This window comes from Remersonia thermophila, chromosome 1, assembly GCF_042764415.1.
Source record: "Remersonia thermophila strain ATCC 22073 chromosome 1, whole genome shotgun sequence".
Lineage (NCBI taxonomy): Eukaryota > Fungi > Ascomycota > Sordariomycetes > Sordariales > Chaetomiaceae > Remersonia > Remersonia thermophila.
Window position 1 is genome coordinate 4026332 of NC_092217.1, and position 16827 is coordinate 4043158.

At 62.7% G+C, this 16827-nt stretch overlaps 8 protein-coding genes and 1 non-coding gene across 9 annotated transcripts; 4 read left to right on the top strand and 5 right to left on the bottom strand.

Annotated features, from left to right (window-relative positions):
- Positions 1-1310: 1310 nt before the first annotated feature.
- On the top strand, positions 1311-2147 carry VTJ83DRAFT_1122 (uncharacterized protein; the record flags this gene model as incomplete). The annotated part of the gene is made up of 1 exon (XM_071007247.1): positions 1311-2147. The coding sequence occupies one exon, from the start codon at positions 1311-1313 to the stop codon at positions 2145-2147; it is 837 nt and encodes a 278-aa protein (XP_070870475.1).
- Positions 2148-2709: 562 nt separating this feature from the next.
- VTJ83DRAFT_1123 (uncharacterized protein) lies at positions 2710-4809 on the bottom strand (the record flags this gene model as incomplete). The annotated part of the gene is made up of 3 exons (XM_071007248.1): positions 2710-4185; positions 4246-4361; positions 4701-4809. 3 exons carry the CDS (start codon positions 4807-4809, stop codon positions 2710-2712), a joined length of 1701 nt encoding a protein of 566 aa, XP_070870476.1.
- A 766-nt stretch (positions 4810-5575) lies between these two features.
- VTJ83DRAFT_t17 lies at positions 5576-5666 on the bottom strand. The gene has a single exon. It is a non-coding gene; the product is annotated as a tRNA-His (tRNA).
- A 491-nt stretch (positions 5667-6157) lies between these two features.
- Positions 6158-6889, bottom strand: VTJ83DRAFT_1124 (uncharacterized protein; the record flags this gene model as incomplete). Its single annotated transcript, XM_071007249.1, has 4 exons — positions 6158-6194; positions 6254-6373; positions 6506-6790; positions 6849-6889. 4 exons carry the CDS (start codon positions 6887-6889, stop codon positions 6158-6160), a joined length of 483 nt encoding a protein of 160 aa, XP_070870477.1.
- A 486-nt stretch (positions 6890-7375) lies between these two features.
- Positions 7376-8962, top strand: VTJ83DRAFT_1125 (uncharacterized protein; the record flags this gene model as incomplete). Its single annotated transcript, XM_071007250.1, has 1 exon — positions 7376-8962. One exon carries the CDS (start codon positions 7376-7378, stop codon positions 8960-8962), a length of 1587 nt encoding a protein of 528 aa, XP_070870478.1.
- Positions 8963-9744: 782 nt separating this feature from the next.
- On the bottom strand, positions 9745-11868 carry VTJ83DRAFT_1126 (uncharacterized protein; the record flags this gene model as incomplete). The annotated part of the gene is made up of 1 exon (XM_071007251.1): positions 9745-11868. The coding sequence occupies one exon, from the start codon at positions 11866-11868 to the stop codon at positions 9745-9747; it is 2124 nt and encodes a 707-aa protein (XP_070870479.1).
- Positions 11869-12447: 579 nt separating this feature from the next.
- VTJ83DRAFT_1127 (uncharacterized protein) lies at positions 12448-13021 on the top strand (the record flags this gene model as incomplete). The annotated part of the gene is made up of 3 exons (XM_071007252.1): positions 12448-12461; positions 12524-12817; positions 12901-13021. The coding sequence occupies 3 exons, from the start codon at positions 12448-12450 to the stop codon at positions 13019-13021; spliced, it is 429 nt and encodes a 142-aa protein (XP_070870480.1).
- A 594-nt stretch (positions 13022-13615) lies between these two features.
- On the top strand, positions 13616-14494 carry VTJ83DRAFT_1128 (uncharacterized protein; the record flags this gene model as incomplete). The annotated part of the gene is made up of 2 exons (XM_071007253.1): positions 13616-13674; positions 13756-14494. 2 exons carry the CDS (start codon positions 13616-13618, stop codon positions 14492-14494), a joined length of 798 nt encoding a protein of 265 aa, XP_070870481.1.
- Positions 14495-14833: 339 nt separating this feature from the next.
- VTJ83DRAFT_1129 (uncharacterized protein) lies at positions 14834-16786 on the bottom strand (the record flags this gene model as incomplete). The annotated part of the gene is made up of 5 exons (XM_071007254.1): positions 14834-15087; positions 15166-15354; positions 15451-16273; positions 16346-16386; positions 16456-16786. The coding sequence occupies 5 exons, from the start codon at positions 16784-16786 to the stop codon at positions 14834-14836; spliced, it is 1638 nt and encodes a 545-aa protein (XP_070870482.1).
- Positions 16787-16827: the final 41 nt, after the last annotated feature.

Genomic DNA, 16827 nt, shown 5'->3' on the forward strand with positions numbered 1-16827 from the left:
TTGAGGATGATGAGGAATGAGGGCTGTGCCAGGCACAGAGGGCACGTCATCGCCGAGGCATCCGAGATGAGACGACGGTGCTTGTTGCTGCTAAGAGCCCAAGTCCAAGTCAGGGGGGGGGGGGGAGGGGGTGGAGGCGGGGCGGGCGCTCGAAGGCGAGAGGTGCCCTGGTTGTGAGACAGTGTTGCGTATTCCCCCCCGCCCCCTCTTCCCGCCCTGAAGCGTACAGTACTGTTACCAGTACATACAAAGACGAACTACCTGCCTCGTGGAACTGGTTGAGGTGGGTTAGGGGGGAGAAAATCAAACACAGGACGACGCGTCCTTCAACGTTGGGGTTGGGGGTTGGCTGATGCCATCAATGACGATATCCAATCAAATGACCATTTCTTCTTCTTCTTCAACAACAACAACATGGCACGTATATACGTATCCGGCAAACTTGCTGTTTTCGTGATTGCTCGAGAGGAACCTCGGCAGTGTTTCCCCAGGCGCGTCCGAGTCGGATGGTGAACGTGAACGAACAGGGATTTCCATATTCCCGCTTTCGTCACGTTCCTGGATCTTCTCCAGCTTTTCCATCTAGCATTCCCATGGCGAGGAACCCGCTGGAGACTCGGCTCTTCCCCCTCCTTTTGTTCTTGGCTGCTTGGCCCTGGGTCGTCCCGCCACTCTGGGTTCTAGATCGCGGCATGACCCAACCCAGCATCTCTTGTTTGTTTTAGCTTGGCTGCTGGTAACGTGAAGCCAATCTTCTTACCGCGTACACAGTAGGCTCAGGGGCACACCAAACCGAGCGAAGGCTCGCCTTCCTTGGAATAGCTAGTTATCCATGATCATCTTGATCCAGCATGTTGCGCCGCCTTCCTTGTCCCTCTTACCCCTTTTCTTGAAAACAAGGGGTTCGGCTTCTTACCCAAGAACGTCGTACGTTATAGCGTAGAAGACAAGCAAGCAAGCAGCCACGGGCTAAAGGTCCTCATGATTTCCTTTGCGTTCTTCAGAGGGGCTGTTGTGTTGGTTGTCGAACAGCTGTGTCAATCCGCCGGAATCCGCTCTGCTTCGTGCTAGGCTACTGCTACGTCGTCTTCCAACGTGCCCCACCCTGAAAATGCACTGCGTATCATCACTCCAGATTCTCAGGCTCAAGGCAGACAGACAACTCACACGCGGTATTGCACATCCTGCTTCAGCCCTCGCTTGACGTGCAAGGACGCTGTGCCGCTTTTCCATCCCTCATAGTGACACTCCGAAATAAAGACCAAAAAGTTGGAGAGGGAAAAGCAAAGTAAAAGAAGAAAAAAAAAAAAATGGCCGGCGCCGCAGCAACATCATCCTTCCCCGAGCTCACCCTCATCGTCGCCGCCACCCAGCAGATGGGCATCGGCCTCAACGGCACCCTGCCGTGGACAGGTCTGCGTCGCGAGATGGCCTACTTTGCGCGCGTGACAAAGAGGTTACCCCCTCATCTTGCCGCGCCCGCGCCTGCGCCTGCGCCTGCACCGGCACCGGCCAGCGACCCTCCCACCGGCACGACGGGATCCTCCGCCGGGGACGCCGCCTCATCCCCATCCCCGCCTCCTCCAGGGCAAAACGCCGTCATCATGGGCCGCAAAACCTGGGAGAGCATCCCCGAGCGCTTCCGCCCCCTGCCGGGCCGACTCAACGTGGTGATCTCGCGGTCCTGGACCGCCGCGGCAGCGACGACGACGACGCCAACAAATAACAACAACAGCAACAACAGCAGCAGCAACGTCCTCGTCGCCTCCTCCATAGAAGACGCCCTCCACCGTCTCGCCGCCCTCCAGGAGCGCCGCCAGCTGGGCCGGGTCTTTGTCATTGGCGGCGGCGAGATCTACCGCGCCGCGCTGGCCCGGAGCGAGGCGCGCCGGGTGCTGCTGACGAGGGTCAGGAGCGAGTTTGCGTGCGATACCTTCTTCCCGCTGCGGCTTTCCGAGGAGGAGGAGGAGAAGAAGAAAGAGGAGAACCCGGCAAGCCGGTGGCGGCGATGCGCCCAAGACGAGATGGACGCCTGGGTAGGCGAGGAGGTGCCCCGCGGCGCGCAGAAGGAGGCCGGGGCCGAGTACCAGTTTGAAATGTGGGAGCGGGCGTCGGCGGAGAGGGAAGAGGCGCAAGAGGACGCCTAGCGGGCGGTGACATGGGGCAAACCAGCAAGATAGAAAAGGTGGTTGGCAGTGGTCTCACAAGAGATAATATTTGTCTGCCCGTATATTATTAACCCATCCGGATGGCCGAGGCGAAACCTGACCGCCTCTAGTCGTCCCTTGCATCTACGCGCACACTCTCCCCCACTCCCCTACCCGAGAGCCTTTACTCGAACATTGAAGTTTAGACTTCTTTCCCTACCGATCCTCCACTCACCAACCCATCATCGTCCTCTCCCCCCCTTTTCCTCCTATCTCGCCCTGGTGTAATGCCCTTTGCTCTGCTCCATCCTCAGCTCCTCCTCCTGGCTAGGCAACGGCGCCCTTCTCCTCCCGCTTGCGCTGCCTGCCCCGCCATCGCCTTTTCCAACGCCAGCGGCCGCCAGCGCGGCCGCCAGATGCGGAGGCGGGGGCGGAACGCCACCCGGCGGCACCGGCGGCACCGGCAGATGCCCGCCCACCAGGTGAGGCGGCGGGGGCGGGATCATGCCCGGCGGGAGCAGGCCTGGAGGCGGCGGCGGAGGTGGAAGGCCGGCCTTCTTCATCATCTCCGCGATGGCGGCGAAGTCCGGGGGGTTCTTGGGATCGATCCCGGGCGGGGGCGGCGGAATGATGCCTGCGGCAAGGCCCGGGGCAGCGGGAAGGGAAGGCCGGCAGGCGGCATCGGGGCCGCGTTCGCCGCGCTCGTGCTTGGCGCGCCGGCGGCGGAAGAAGCAGCCGTGCCGGGGAGCGGGGGTGGGAGGAGGCCAGGGAGGCCCGGCAGGCCCGGCAAGCCAGGGATTCCGGGGAGGGTCGGAGGCGCGAAGCCGGCGGCCGGGGCGCTGGGGGCCTGGCCGCGGATGGGCATCTTCTGGTCGACGAGGCCGTCCATCTCGTCCTGGAGCTCCTGCTCTTCCTCGACCTGGCGCATGTGGCGGTGGCCGCGGCGGTCCCAGGTGCCCTGGGCTTCGGCGGCCGCTTCGCCGATGTGGTAGCGGTCGTTGAAGCGGTCCGCCTCGCCGGGCCGGGCGCGGGCCCAGAACCGCGTGATGCGGTCGTTGGAGCCCGACGCGAGGATGTGGCCGAGCGGGTGCCAGTCGAGGGACCAGATGGCGAAGTCGTGGGCGTAAGGGACTTTGTGGGCCGGGTAGATGATCTGGGCCGGCGCCGAGGCCGGGTCGGGGCTGTCGTAGGGCGAGACGGACGGGCCCTGGCCTGGCGGCGTGTTGGGCTCGTCGAGGAGGTAGTGGAAGAGCGAGCCGTCGGAGCCGCCGGTGCTGAGAAGGTTGGGGTGGACGGGATGCCAGGTCAGCGTGGAAATGTCCTTTTCGTGGCCGCGCAGCAGCAGCACGTCGCGCATCATGCGGAGATCGAAGACGCGCGCCGTTTGGTCGCGGGCGGATGTGGCAAGGCACTGCCCGCGGATCCTCTCGAAGAGGGTCTTGGTGATGGTGTTTTTGTGGCCGTGGAGCGTCGTCAGGCACCGGCCGGTGCGCGGGTCCCAGAGCTTGACCAGATGGTCCTTGGAGCCCGACACGATCAAGCCCTTTGTCGGGTGCCAGTCGCAGCTCTTGGCGTCCCAGCCGTGGCCCGTCAGCGTGGTCTCGGCGGCGCCGGCGGCGAAGTCGAAAATCTTGCACGTCGAGTCGTCCGAGGCCGTGACGAACTTGACGTCGGTGGGGCTGAAGGCCAGGTCGCGCACGGGATCCGAGTGGCCCCGGATGCTCTCGACGTTGTTGAAGTTGGGCTGCCAGTACTTGATGATGCCGTCGTGGTCCGCCGAGACCAGCCAGTCGTCGCTGTGGGAGTAGGCCAGGGCGCGAATGGCCGAGTCATGAGCCTGCATGATGGTCTCGAAGTTGAAGCCCGTGCCGTTCCACAAGGTGAACTCTCCGCTGCTCGACGCTGTCAACAGCCGCCGGCCCTCCGGCGTCCACCGCACCACGTTGATGGGATGCTTGATCTTGTTGAGCGACGAGTGGAGGTGGCGCGAGGGCACCGAGTCTGCAGGGCTGGTTGTCCTCGCGTGAGGAGGGAGCATCTGGCGAATCCGTCAGCAAGCGCTTTTGGCCTCGGCGCCGGCGGCTCTGGAAAGGCTTACGTCGACAATGTAGCTAATGCTTGGCCTCTCGACCTCGCCGCTGTAGGAGCCTTTGTAACGCGGCTGGCGGCGCCGCATCCAGTGGACGATCGAGGCGCCATAGTCGGTGACGGGACCTGGAGCAGAACCAGTCAGCATGCCTGTCTCCTGCTCCGCGCTCTCGTTTGATGTCGTGTCCTGATCCATGGCGCCACCAACGTCGAGGAGAGGCCCCATGGGAAGGTCAAGAGTGATGAGCGAGCGGTCTGGAGGAGGCCTTGAGGATGCAAAGCGGCCCGCCGAGGGGCAGTTCTTCGCAAGAGCTCGTCGACAGTGACAACATCGAAGCATTGACCGGCCAGGACCGCGGCCAATTACGCGGAGCGTGCAGCTTCATAAGCGATGGGAGTCCAGGTCTCATCATCTCGGCGGCATGGTGTTGAAGATTCACGGCTATAGAGCTTGGTTGAACTTACGTCTTCCTCGAGCCCTTGGAGGGCCATCATGAACTCCTCCTCCTCCTCCTCCACCGCCGCCACCAAAGCCGAAGCCCTTGTCGCCGTGGTCCCGGCCCTCGTAGGCCATGATGAAATGGTGTGAAAGGTAAGGAGTTTATGAAATTGACGATGGTCGGCTCTCAATTTGTTGCATGGCACAAAGACTCTGTTGCTTCCTTCTCGGGTCTGTCTTTGCGCCCAGTCGGGCAGCCTAAATCGATGGCAGCCTCACAGGTCTGGTCATGCAAGCGAGGTCAATGTCCCAAGATTGGAGAACCGAAATGCAGAAGAAAACCAATCCGCTTGAGCATCGATTTTTGTTTTGTTCTTTTGTTTTGAAAACCAGGTCCAAAGGCAAGGCAGGATGAGTTTAAGCTGTTGATGTTGTTTGACGTCTCGGCACGTTCAATTGACAAGGCCAGCCGCGAATCACTGGACGTTGCTGCTGAAGCGCGTTGATGGTCCGTGCACGCTCAGCGAAGAATCCCCATGGCTGCTTTCACCCAGCACCACAATCATCAACAATGCCATGTTCCAATGCCAGCCCCGGGCATGAAAGTCCAAGAAGCCCTCTCTGCGCATGAAAAGCCAAGGCAATGACAGCACGGGAAATCATGTACCAAAAATAGGAACGAGGGTAAGCCAAGAGGAGGCTTTGCAGGCTCAAACTCGCAGTGTGTATATGCGTGTACATGTGTGTGTGTACTTGGAGTGTTCGGTCTGCCATAGTTTACAACCCCAAAACAATTGCTGATGCTTTCTCTTTATGGCACTGGCATCCAGGCCGATACTATGCCATCGACCAAAAAATGAAAAATGTATCAAAAGAATGAGGTGTGACACCTCGGAGGTTGTGGGCGACCCCGGAATCGAACCGGGGTTTCTTCGGTCGCTGGGGTTGTTGCCAACCACAACGAAGCGTCCTGACCACTAGACTAGTCACCCGAGCTCTTGTTGGATGCTCGTAGAGATCCAATTGCGACATCATATTCGGCTGCAAGGTGGAGCGGAGGCGGCTAAGCAAGACGCCCGCCGAGGTCCATTCGACAGCCAAGGAGGATTCCGGCGGGAAAGACTTCTGCAGCCGACATGAACCGTGAGATGAACCAGAGAAGAGGTGCAAATGACGACACAACGTAGTATGGTTCAAATCTCAACCAGACTTTGGAGCTCTTGCAATCAAGACGTCATAGGAGTACGTCACAACATGCATGGAACAGTTTGTCAATTATTCTGTCAGAGTCTAAGGAAGTCCCAAATCTTCTCCCCCCAGCGTCCCAAGGCGGCCAGCGGGAGGCGGAGGCCGATTGTTATTCCTTTCTACAAACTGCCTCCGAGTCCCCAAAGAAAAAAATAGCACCAAAGCAAACCCAAACGCCGTCGCTCATGCAAATTTTGATTTGATTTTCTGATATTTCCGACAAGGCACCCAACGTTCACTGAAGAAGCTCCTCGCACGTCCAGTCCTCATAGCTACGGGCCGTTAGGAGCCGTTCCGACATGGAAACAAGAACGGGAAGGAAAAGACTCACTATCCATCCGGAAGGTACCGGCGCACAATGAGAGGAATCTTCTTCTCCCTCAGCTCCTTGATGGCGATCTGGAGCGGGTCCGTCTCGCCCTCCAGGTCAACCAGGACGGGGGCGTTCATGCTGTGGAAAGGAATCCCGTCAGCAAGGTCACGACTTCCGAGGATGCCTTGCTATCGACCCCGTCCGTCTCCCTTCTCCCATCCCTCGTCGATTCGTTTAATTTTTTATTTTTTTTTTCAACAGGACACCCACCTGATCTGCAGCGCCCTCGTCCCCAGGATGCGCGCCCGCTCGTACTTGGTCATGAAGGGCGTGGTCGTGCGCTGGTCGTTGGGGATCTTCTTGTCCTTGTGTGATTTCTCGTTTCCGCGGCCGTGGTTCGCCGCCGCGTTGGGGTCGCCCGACGCAACGACATGGTCGGCGTCGTGATTCTCGCCGTCTTGGTCCTGCGCGCGCGCCGCCTCGTCCTCATCCGCGGGCTCGGGCTCGGGCTCGTAGTACTCATCGGGGTCGTCCTCGTAGGCGGGCTCGTCGTTGCTGCGGGCAGGTCGGGTTAGATGGGGCGTGACGAATCCGAAGCAGCACGCAAACCTACAGATCGCGATCGCGATCGTCGTCGTTCCCGTAGTCAGACATGCTGGCGGTTTCTCAAGAAGCCTTTGGGGTGCTGATGGCGACAAGATCTCGATGCCGCGTTGATGGAAATCGCGGGACAGGGCAGTTGCGGCGATGCTGGACACCCTTCTTTTTGTTGTTTGGTGTTTGATGAACCACGCTTCGACAGGCCTGGCCGCTCTCTTCTTTGCGCCAGGGAGCAAAAAAAAGAAAAGTGGGGCCCGAGCGCCAAGGGGACCAAGCCAAGCCCGTAGACCCCTGTCCATCCAAAGTGGGGCCCGGCGCATGCTTGGCTGCCGAAGCTGCAGCATCGGGAAAGTTCACATCATTGAGCCCACAAAAAAGTTTCCCGGCCTCAGGGACACAAGCGTCCAACCTTTCGACGTTGCAAAGGTCGAGGTCGGGGTCGACCGCTCGACGCTCGACGCTCGACGCTCGACGCTCGACGCTCGACCACGCCCAATTCAGTGCACCACCCGTCGTCTTCTCCATCCAGCCGGCCTGACCATGAAGCGAAAGGCTGAGGATGCCGAGGGTGCAGGGCCGCCCAGCCCGGCCAAGCGGCAGCAGCTGTCGTTGCCGTTGCTCCCACTGATGACGTCGACAACGACGATGCCGGTAGCGAACCCAACATGCCCGCCCGACGAGACCTCCCCGGATAACGACCTCACCACCGTCATCTCGTCTGCCTTCTCCCCTCCGGCCGACAACACAGCCTATGCTCCCAGCGCCACGGCCACCTCGGTCGCTGCCACCCCCTCCTCCCGCCGTTCTCGCAAGTTCCCGTCCGACCTCAAGACCATCAAGTGCACCTGGCCCGGCTGCCCCAAGACGTTCAACCGCCCGGCCCGCCTCACCGCCCACCTGCGCTCGCACACCAACGATCGCCCGCACAAGTGCCCCTACCCGGGGTGCGACAAGGCCTACCTCGAGGAGAAGCATCTGGCCCAGCACATCAAGGGCTCTCACACCCACGAGAAGAAATACCAGTGCCTCGAGCCGGGCTGCGGCAAGGCCTTTGTCACAGCCACGCGCCTGCGTCGTCACGCCGCCGTCCACGAGGGCGCCGAGCGCTTCCGCTGCCGCGGCTACGACGGCTGCGACCTGAGCTTCCGCAAGCACCAAACCCTGCAACGCCACATCCGCGTCGCCCACCTGGGCCTGCCCGCCTTTTCCTGCGGCGTCGATGGCTGCGAGGCCGGCTTCGATACGGCCGGTGCCTTGCGCCGCCACGTCGACCGCGAACACGGCGAGATCAAGTTCTGGTGCGAGGAGTGCAGCGCCCGGGCCGGCAACGACGACGACGACGACGATGACGACGACGGCCAAGACAACCGGCGAAGAGTCGGCTTCCGCACGCTCTCCATGCTGCAAGCCCACATGCGGCGCGAGCACGTCAACTGCGCCTTCTGCGACGTGCGCTGCAACGGCCAGGCCGAGCTGGAGCGGCACGTGGACATGTACCACTCCGGCACCACCGTCGCCGACCGCAAGACGGTGGTGTGCGAGTGGGAAGGGTGCGGCAAGCGGTTCACGCGCGTGTCCAACCTCAACACGCACGTCCGCACCGCCCACCAGGGCCTGCGCTTCGTCTGCGGGCAGGTCGACACCTCGGCGGCGGCGGACCTCGCGGATTGGAACTGGGCCGAGGAAGGCTGCGGCCAGACGTTTGTGAGCAAGCTCAAGCTCGAGGAACACGTTCGCTACGTCCACCTCGGCCGAAAACGGCCCCCAACCCTCTACCCTGTGCCCTCGGCCCCGGGACCCGCGGAGGAGGATGAGATGTCGGCGGCCGTGCCCACCCGCACGCTTCCCTGCCCGGAGGACGGCTGCGACGCCAAGTTTATCCGCCATCACGATCTCGACAAGCACATGCGCAAGTGCCACCGGCCTCTCCGCCCCAAGGCGGAGGCGGAGGCCCGGCCGGTGGAGGAGGACGCCATCGACCCGCGATTGCAGGCGGGCAGCGTGGTGGTGGTGGAGGAGGAGGAGCTGTTGGCGGCTCTCCCCATGATGGACGAGCCGGGCTTTGAGGCCGAGTGGGCCGAAATGAGAAGGTTGATTGACCTCGATCTGCTGATGGATGGGAGGTGATGCCAGGTGGAGGGTTCATCATGGCCGGGCGGAAGAGGAGAAAGAGACGGGGAATGCGTCTGGATTTCGATACCCCCTTTTTTACGTTGCTCCAGACGGCAAGCTCATGGCTACGGAAATCATGCTCTCGGATGGCGGGAAAAGGACGGGAAGGACGGGGTTCACAACAGTTGGGTTCTATAGAGAAAGTGAGGAATGCCGGATCAGGACTCTACGGCTCATGGTAGCCATGGTTCGCGAGAGGTTTATGTGTCTGACGGCGGAGATCGCGAAGATCATGAAGCCGTCGAAGGAGTTATGGGTTAGAGAAAATTCGGCGGTCACGACATGGCACGATGAACATGAACTACCTGTCTGTTTCTATTTCTCAGAATTTGCAAAGCACGGGTCGGGTCGGCCGTGTGCGCCATGGGACATTCACAAGAGCGATGCTGCTGGCGCCGGTTGACGGTGTGCTCATGATGATGATGATGATATCATAATACCATACATACCCTAACGCTACCTAAAACACCACCTATGGATATTACAGCGTCTCATGATCGCATGACAATACAACAAGGAAAGCCGCACGGGCCAATCAATGCCCATCCTTCCCTCTCGCCCCTCCCCATCGTTCATAACCACCTAACCAACGACCGCACCCTGCATGCTTGGGCAGGCAGGCGACCATCACAACCGACTCTCGCGATTCCCCGGCCCCAGCGCCCCGCTCATCACAAACTCCCCTCCTCCTCCTCCTCCTCCTCCGCCGGGCCCGACGCTCAGCACCCCGTCGCCGGTCACGCCGAGCGCCGGCCCGCGCCCAAACAGCACCGCGTCCCGGCCCCCTTTGTGCCCCACCACGCCGCCGCCACGGCCGCGCGCTCGACGTCCATCTCGCCGCTGACCAGCACCTCCCAGAACCGCCGCTGCACCGCCTCGCGCAGCACCGGGTCGGCGACGGCGTGGACGGCGGCGGCGGCGAGCGCCATCCAGTCCTCGAGCAGGTCGATGCGCAGGTGCGGCAGGGCGTCGACGAGGGTGAGGATGAGGGTGCTCTGCTCCGAGACGAGCGGTTCGGTCGTCGCCGCCGTCGCCGACGACGACGAGGGTGGCGGCGGCGGTGGCGGCGCCGGCGATGCTTGGGAGCGGGGCGTGCCGGGCAGGACGGCGGTGCCGGTGCGGGGGTCCTCGACGGCGCGGAAGCGGACCATCTCGAGCAGCGCCTCGGCCAGGTCCGGGTGCTCGGCGCTGATGGCGGCGGGGGGGCTGAGGATGCGCAGGAGGGTCGCGAAGGCGAGGCGGAACTGGCGCGGCGAGACGTGGGCCGGGAAGGCGGCCAGGAGGGACTCGGCGTAGAAGGGCACCACCGCGGCGGCCAGCCCGGCGTTGTGCGGGCACGACAGGCAGGCGAGGACGGCGCTGTGGGCGGCCTCGAAGAGCTGCACCATCTGCGGGGAGAGCGGCTCGCCGGGGGCCGGGGGCGTCAGGTACGCGGCGGCGGGCTGGACGATGAGGAGGTCGCAGTCGGCGGGGGAGAGGTGCAGCGGGAGGTGCTCGGCGGTGTTGAGGTAGAAGAGGTCGAGGGTGCGGTGGAGCGGGTGAGCGGGGACGGAGGGGGCGGCGGCCGGGTTGCGGATCTCGCGGAGGAAGGCGGCCGAGGCCGGGCCGTAGCGGGCGAGGGTGTCGAGGGAGGTGAGGGAGGTGAAGGCGTACGCCTGGAAGGCGTCGCTGCCGTCGCGGGACGAGATGAAGTAGAGGTTGCGGAGGGCGTGGAGCGTCTTGACGGCGACGGCGGGGGCGGTGTCGTGACGGCGCAGGCGCCGGTCGAGCAGGCCGCGGGCGGCGATGGCGTGCAGCGCCGTGACCACGGCGTACAAGACCTTCTTGAGGAACTGCCACAGGACGGGCCAGGTGGTCTCGAGGGTCTCGGGCGTCAGGAAGAGGCTCTCCTCCGAGACCTCGAGCTCCGAGAGCTTGTTGGCCTGCCAGTTGTGCAGCAGGCGGCCGGTGAAGGCGACCAGGTCGTCCTGCAGCTGCAGCACCACGGCGGCGTCGCGGGCGTGCTCGACGGCGTGGCCGAGGAGGCGGGTCAGCGGGCCGAGCGAGGCCACGAGCGGACGCGCCTCGAGCTGCTGCAAATGACGATAGGACGGCGAGTCGCTGCGCCAGGCAAACCTCTCGTCGGACTGCTGCACGTCCTGGTCGATGGAGGCCAGGAACAGGCCGTCTTGCAGGCCGTCGGGCCCCAGCATGGCGCGGGCGACGACGGGCACGAGGGCGTCGCGGTCGAGGCCGGCGAGCGATCCCTCCGACAGGAGCGGGAACGCGTAGTTCAGGGCCATGGCGACGGGGCCCTCGGGGGCGGGGGGTTCGGGGTCGCGAAGGCGCACGGCGAGGTTGGCGGCGGTCACGACGGCGTGCTCGACCGTGCGGCGCATCGAGGGCGACAGGGAGCGGCGGTCGGCGCCCTCCATGCCCATGAGCACGCCCGTGAAGACGAGCAGGTGCTGCCAGCGGCCCGAGTGGCCGTCGGCGCCCTTGAGCACGGCGGCGGCCCAGGCATCGCTGGACAGGCCGCCGCCGAGGCGCTGGGGGGGCGGCGGTGGAGGGTAGACGGCGTGCAGGTGGGCGTCCCTTTTGGCCTGGATCTTGATCTTTGCGTTTTCGATCTCGTTGCGGCGCACGTGGATGGCGGCGGTGTTGTAGATGCTGATGATGCGGTAGCATGCGCGCATGCCGTCGCGACGGGCCCAGATGGCGGGGGCCGTGAGCAGCTGGGACGTGAGGAGCGACAGGTTGAGCGGGTTCGAGAGCGAGGTCAACAGCGCCGTCGTCGACGCGTACAGCTGCTCGGTGCGCGCATCGTCGTGCACGTCCTGGAACAGCTGCAGCACCGTCGTAAGGAGGCGGTCGACCGACATGGCGGGTGTCAGCGCATCGGACGGGAAGGTCTGGAAAGCGTCCTGCTGGTGTGCGGTCGACTCTGCTGCCCGGGGGGGTTGAAGTTCTGAGCACTTGGTTTTGGCCTAGAATTGGTCGCCGACGATGGCCCCAGGCGGACGATTTGCGATGCCGAGGTAAAGCGAGGCGGCAGCTCGGGAACGTTGTATCGCGGCATCGCAGCTGACGGGGCAACTCAGCTGGGCTCCACAGTGGGAACGGGACCGGACCTGACCCTGAGAGGTCTTGGCAGTTTGTTCTTGGCGGTGGTCGTCTCCTGTTCCAGTTTCCAGGTTCCACTCCGTGTCCGTCTCATAACGTTGAACTACGCAGTCACTATGTTATTATGCAAGACGGGAACACGGCAGAGACGGGAATCGCATCCAACCCTCCCCTTTCAAGTCACTCATGAAGGAGGCCGTCCAGCTCAACCCGCTCTTTTGTTGTTAACATAGGGCCTCGCTTTACCTCGGCATCGCAAATCGTCCGTCTGGGGCCATCGTCCTCACTGGTCACCAGCCTCACCAGCGCCCACGGTCTGCTCGGCTCGACTCATCACCATGGATCCGCCGTCGTATGTGAACTTGTTCTTGTTGACTACACGGGTGGTGCTTGACCGACCTGACCTCTTTGCAGCGCCGTCCGCCGCGACACGCCGGCCCAGTACACGGTGCCCCCTTTCCCGTCGCTCTTCTGGCCGCCGCAAACGTCGGAAATCATCCTGTACGAGCTCGACGAGATGTGGAAGTTCACCCTCTTCTGGACGCTCATCCTCTACGGCCTCTTCCACCTCGGCGCCGTCGGCGTGGCCGTGCTGATGCACGGCAGCAAGCGCTTCTCCAACTGGAAGTATCTCTGGCTGGTGCCGCTCGTCTACTCTCTCATCGCGGGCTTCGAGGCCCTGATCGCCGGCACGCTTGTCGGCTTGATGTTGGTGTTTTCTCCTCTCCACCCGCATGCCGACCGGATCTCTCTCTCTGTCTCTCTTCGCTAACCACGGCCGCATGCCACAGCGTCGGGGCGACCTATCTTGTCGGCGGCTTTGCCATGTCGACCTGGATCCCGTTCATCTGGGGCTGGGTCAATGTGCTGGTCTTGCTGGTATCTTCCTTCCGCATTCAAGGTGGTCTTTGAGGGCCCGCCGGATGGGATTTTGTTGTTTTGGTCATTCATTTGGTTATCGGGGCGGCGGTGCGGCATGGTCCTTCGCAGGTAGGTATGTACGCAACACTGCGCTGTGCCGGGACGTGCATCAAAGACATTTGTGGGCCCGCAGGCGCTGAAGTCCGCCCCGCCCGCCCTGAGCCAGCGCCTTGAGGGGGTCCCCTGCCAGTGTGCCTGTCGCTCCTGCAGCCGCACTGTGGGGCCCCCCCTGGGCAACCTCCCGGCGTTGTGTTTGTTCCGTCATTTTCAAGCAACATGGAACCATCCTACCTACCCGGCAACTTGAGCCTCGTTATTACACCACATCCTCTCGCCGGCTCACCTAGGACGACGATTCGGACACGCACCGCCGATTTGTACGCCATCCCAAGCACCCTCCGCGACCGACAACGGGCCGGCATGAGACGGAGCGAATAGGTACCCAAGCTAGGCGTCCTACAATCCGAGGGGGGAAAAGCAACGGACCGAGCCATCAGCGTTGTGGCCGCGGCAAGACGGGTCGCCAACTTCACCTTCTCTTTCCCAGGCTCCAACGCGACCGAGTCACTGCGCTGCTCCTCCACGATGGAGCGCCAGGCAGGCCGCGCGCGGCCTTGGTCGTCCGACCGATGGTCGCCGACGAAGTGAGTCCGGCTTTTCAGCGCATGCCACAACGCGCTCTCTGCCGCGACCCTTTCGTCCTGCTAACCCGCTGCGCTCACCAGCACCCCAACACCGTCCTACTCCACCCCCTACGACATCATCCCCTACCTCCCGCACCAGCCCAAATCTCTCTCGGGCATCGCCCTGCGCGCCTTCTGCCTCGGCGCGGCCCTGGCCGCCGGCCTCCTCACCTCCGCCGCCACCCTCCTCTTCACGTCCTCCCCGCTCTGGCGCCTGCCCTTCTTCGTCGCGTCCCTGTCCCTCTTTCACTTCCTCGAGTTCTGGACCACCGCCGCCTTCAACACCCCGGACGCCGACGTCGCCGCCTTCCTGCTCACCTCCAACTGGCCCGAATACGCCATCGCCCACACGACCGCCCTGATCGAGTGCCTCGTCTCGCACCTGGCCTGGCGGAACAAGAACGGCTTCGGCCTCTACGCGACCGCCCTTGGCGTCGCGCTCGTCGCGGCGGGGCAGACGATACGCAGCCTGGCCATGGCGCACGCGGGGCGCAGCTTCAACCACCACGTGCAGCGGCACCGGCGGCCGGGCCACGAGCTGGTCACGACGGGGATCTACGCGGTCCTGCGGCACCCGAGCTACTTTGGCTTCTTCTGGTGGGCCATCGGCACCCAGCTCGCCATGGGCAACGTCGTCTGCCTGGTCGGGTACGCCGCCGTCTTGGTCCGCTTCTTCCGCCGCCGCGTGCGCGAGGAGGAGAAGTTCCTGGTGAGCTTTTTCGGGGAGGACTACGAGGCGTATCGTAAGAGGGTGAGGGTGGGGATCCCGTTTGTGTCATGATGACAGGGAGAGCTGCATTGTCCAACGGGTGGGAACCGTACAAAGCGCTGCATTGTGTTCACAGGGACGGGTGCATTAGACTAGCATGGGATTTGGGTGTTGGGGGATGCGGATTGTAGAGCTGTCTCATATAAAAAAGCATGTACATGGTGACCCTGAAAGAGGATACAATGGATGCCGGGCAGCAGATTTCGACCACGCTACGATTGCTCACATCCCCCGGTGACGCAGGACGAGTCTATTTGTATTAATAATTTATGTAAACTCCAAGCCTGTAACCAACCATCATCCTAAACAAAAAAACGAGGCACAACCCAAAAGAAACAATTTAACGCCCCATCAAGCAGCAGGACAGGCGGTCCCCGACCCCAATGCCGATGCTCCCGACCCCGCCATTGTACGGCTGACGCTGCCGTACTTGGCCTGCCACGCGTAAAAGTACATGAGGGCCGCAAAGGGTTGGCCAAAAATCGTAAAAGAAACCCAAAAGATGGTGTTGCCGAGCAGGCGGCCGTTGGCGGAGCGCATGCGTTCGAGGCGCGACGTGATCATGATGAGGGGGAGCTGGAGGAACATGCCAAGGAACGCGACGCCTGGGAATCGAACGGGGTCAGCACCGATTGAACCTCTGGGCAGGAGACGGTGCGGAGGAGAAGGGAGAGAAGGCTTACCGATAATGTTGTGCGTCGGCACGCCGACCAACACCTCGTGCAGCACCGCCGAGACGAAAAAGACAACGGTGCTCGCGGCCATGTGGCTCCAGCCACGGGAGCGCATGGGGGTGTAGACGTGCCGGCGAAAGAACTGGTAGACGGGCTTGTTCCAGGTGCGCCAGTAGACGCCGAGCGATTCGCTGTTCCCTGGTGGGGGAGTCAGTAAAACGCCCCTCTTTTTTGTCTTTCCCGCCAACCACGCGTTCGCCAGGAAGACGCATCATCATCATGGGACACACTTACACCACGCCTCATAAAACTGGCGGTCCCCAAACCGCGTCACCTCGGCCAGGGCGTTCAAGAAGCTCTGGAACAGCGCGAAGAAGCCGGCCAGCCAGATGATGAGGGAGATGGTCGACAGCTTGAGCAGCCGCTCGGCCATGGCGAGGAAATCGAGCGTCGCGATCTTGTCGAGCGAGTTGCGCAGGACGGGCGTCGCGTACTGCGCCGAGAGGAACCAGATGAAGGCGCTCAGGCACACCACCTCGCCCACGCGCTTGGCCACGAACCCCCAGCGGATGCGCTCGGTGCGCGGGTAGGCGGGCTGGTACACGAGCGTCGGCGCCCACCAAAAGTAGACCAGGTTCCCCAGCGTCACGTTCTGCGGGTACGGGCACTCGCGGTAGATGTCCGGGAGGGCGTCGAGCTCGCCCTTGACGGGGTGGAGGTAGGCATGGCGCAGGTCGCGGTTGGTGAGGGCGTACGACGCGGCCTTGAGCCAGACGATGATGGCGTGGATCTCGACGATGGTGCCGATGAGCGGGTGGTGGATGTGCCAGTACACCATCCACGACGTGGTGACCAGGGCCGACGTGAAGTTGATGAGGTGCAGGATCCGCAGCACGTACCAGGTGAGCTGGAAGCGGCGGTTCTCCTCGGCGGTCGGGCTCGCGGAGCCGCCGCGCTTGGTCCGGGCGGCCCGTGCCGAAACGGCGTTGATGGAGGCGATGAGCTCGATGATGTAGGCGACAAGAAGGTGGCAGGGGATCATGAGGTAGAGGAGGAGGCCGAGGCGAACGTCGTTGCGGCGGAAGTCGTGACAGCGGATGCAGATGAGGACGCCGTACTGTGCGAGAGAAGAAAGCTTGTTAGCAGGTGAGGCGGGAGGAGGATGGCGAGAACGGCGAGGCCTCCTCACCTTTTGGATGTTCTCGATGACCAGGCGAAGGTTCGCCGCCACTGCGCCGGCAAGTTAGAACCACCGTCTCGTTTCTGGCTTTTCATGAGAGTCGGAAGCGAGATGCGCACCCAAAACGATGACCATCAAGTTCCGAAAGCCGATGAAGCTGGGCGACTCGGTCGTATCGTGGCTGAGGCACGACGGCTTCGACTGGGAGTGTACCGCCTGGATGTGGCGATACTTGTTGCGGAACGTCTTCTTCAGCTCGGCAATCTTGTCCGCGTCGGCCGTCCCCTGGTCCGAGGAGACGGCGGCGCCGTTGGGGGTCCCATTCGAGTGCTTCGTATCGTGACCCTTCCGCGCCTTGATGCTGCCTCCCGGCGGCAATCCATGGTCGCTGGAGGTTGCTTCGGCTGGTGCCATGGCCATGGATTTCACTTCGACTTTGCACGCCGTCATGATGGTGTGGTGGTGGGTGGAAGGAAGATGACGTTTATGGG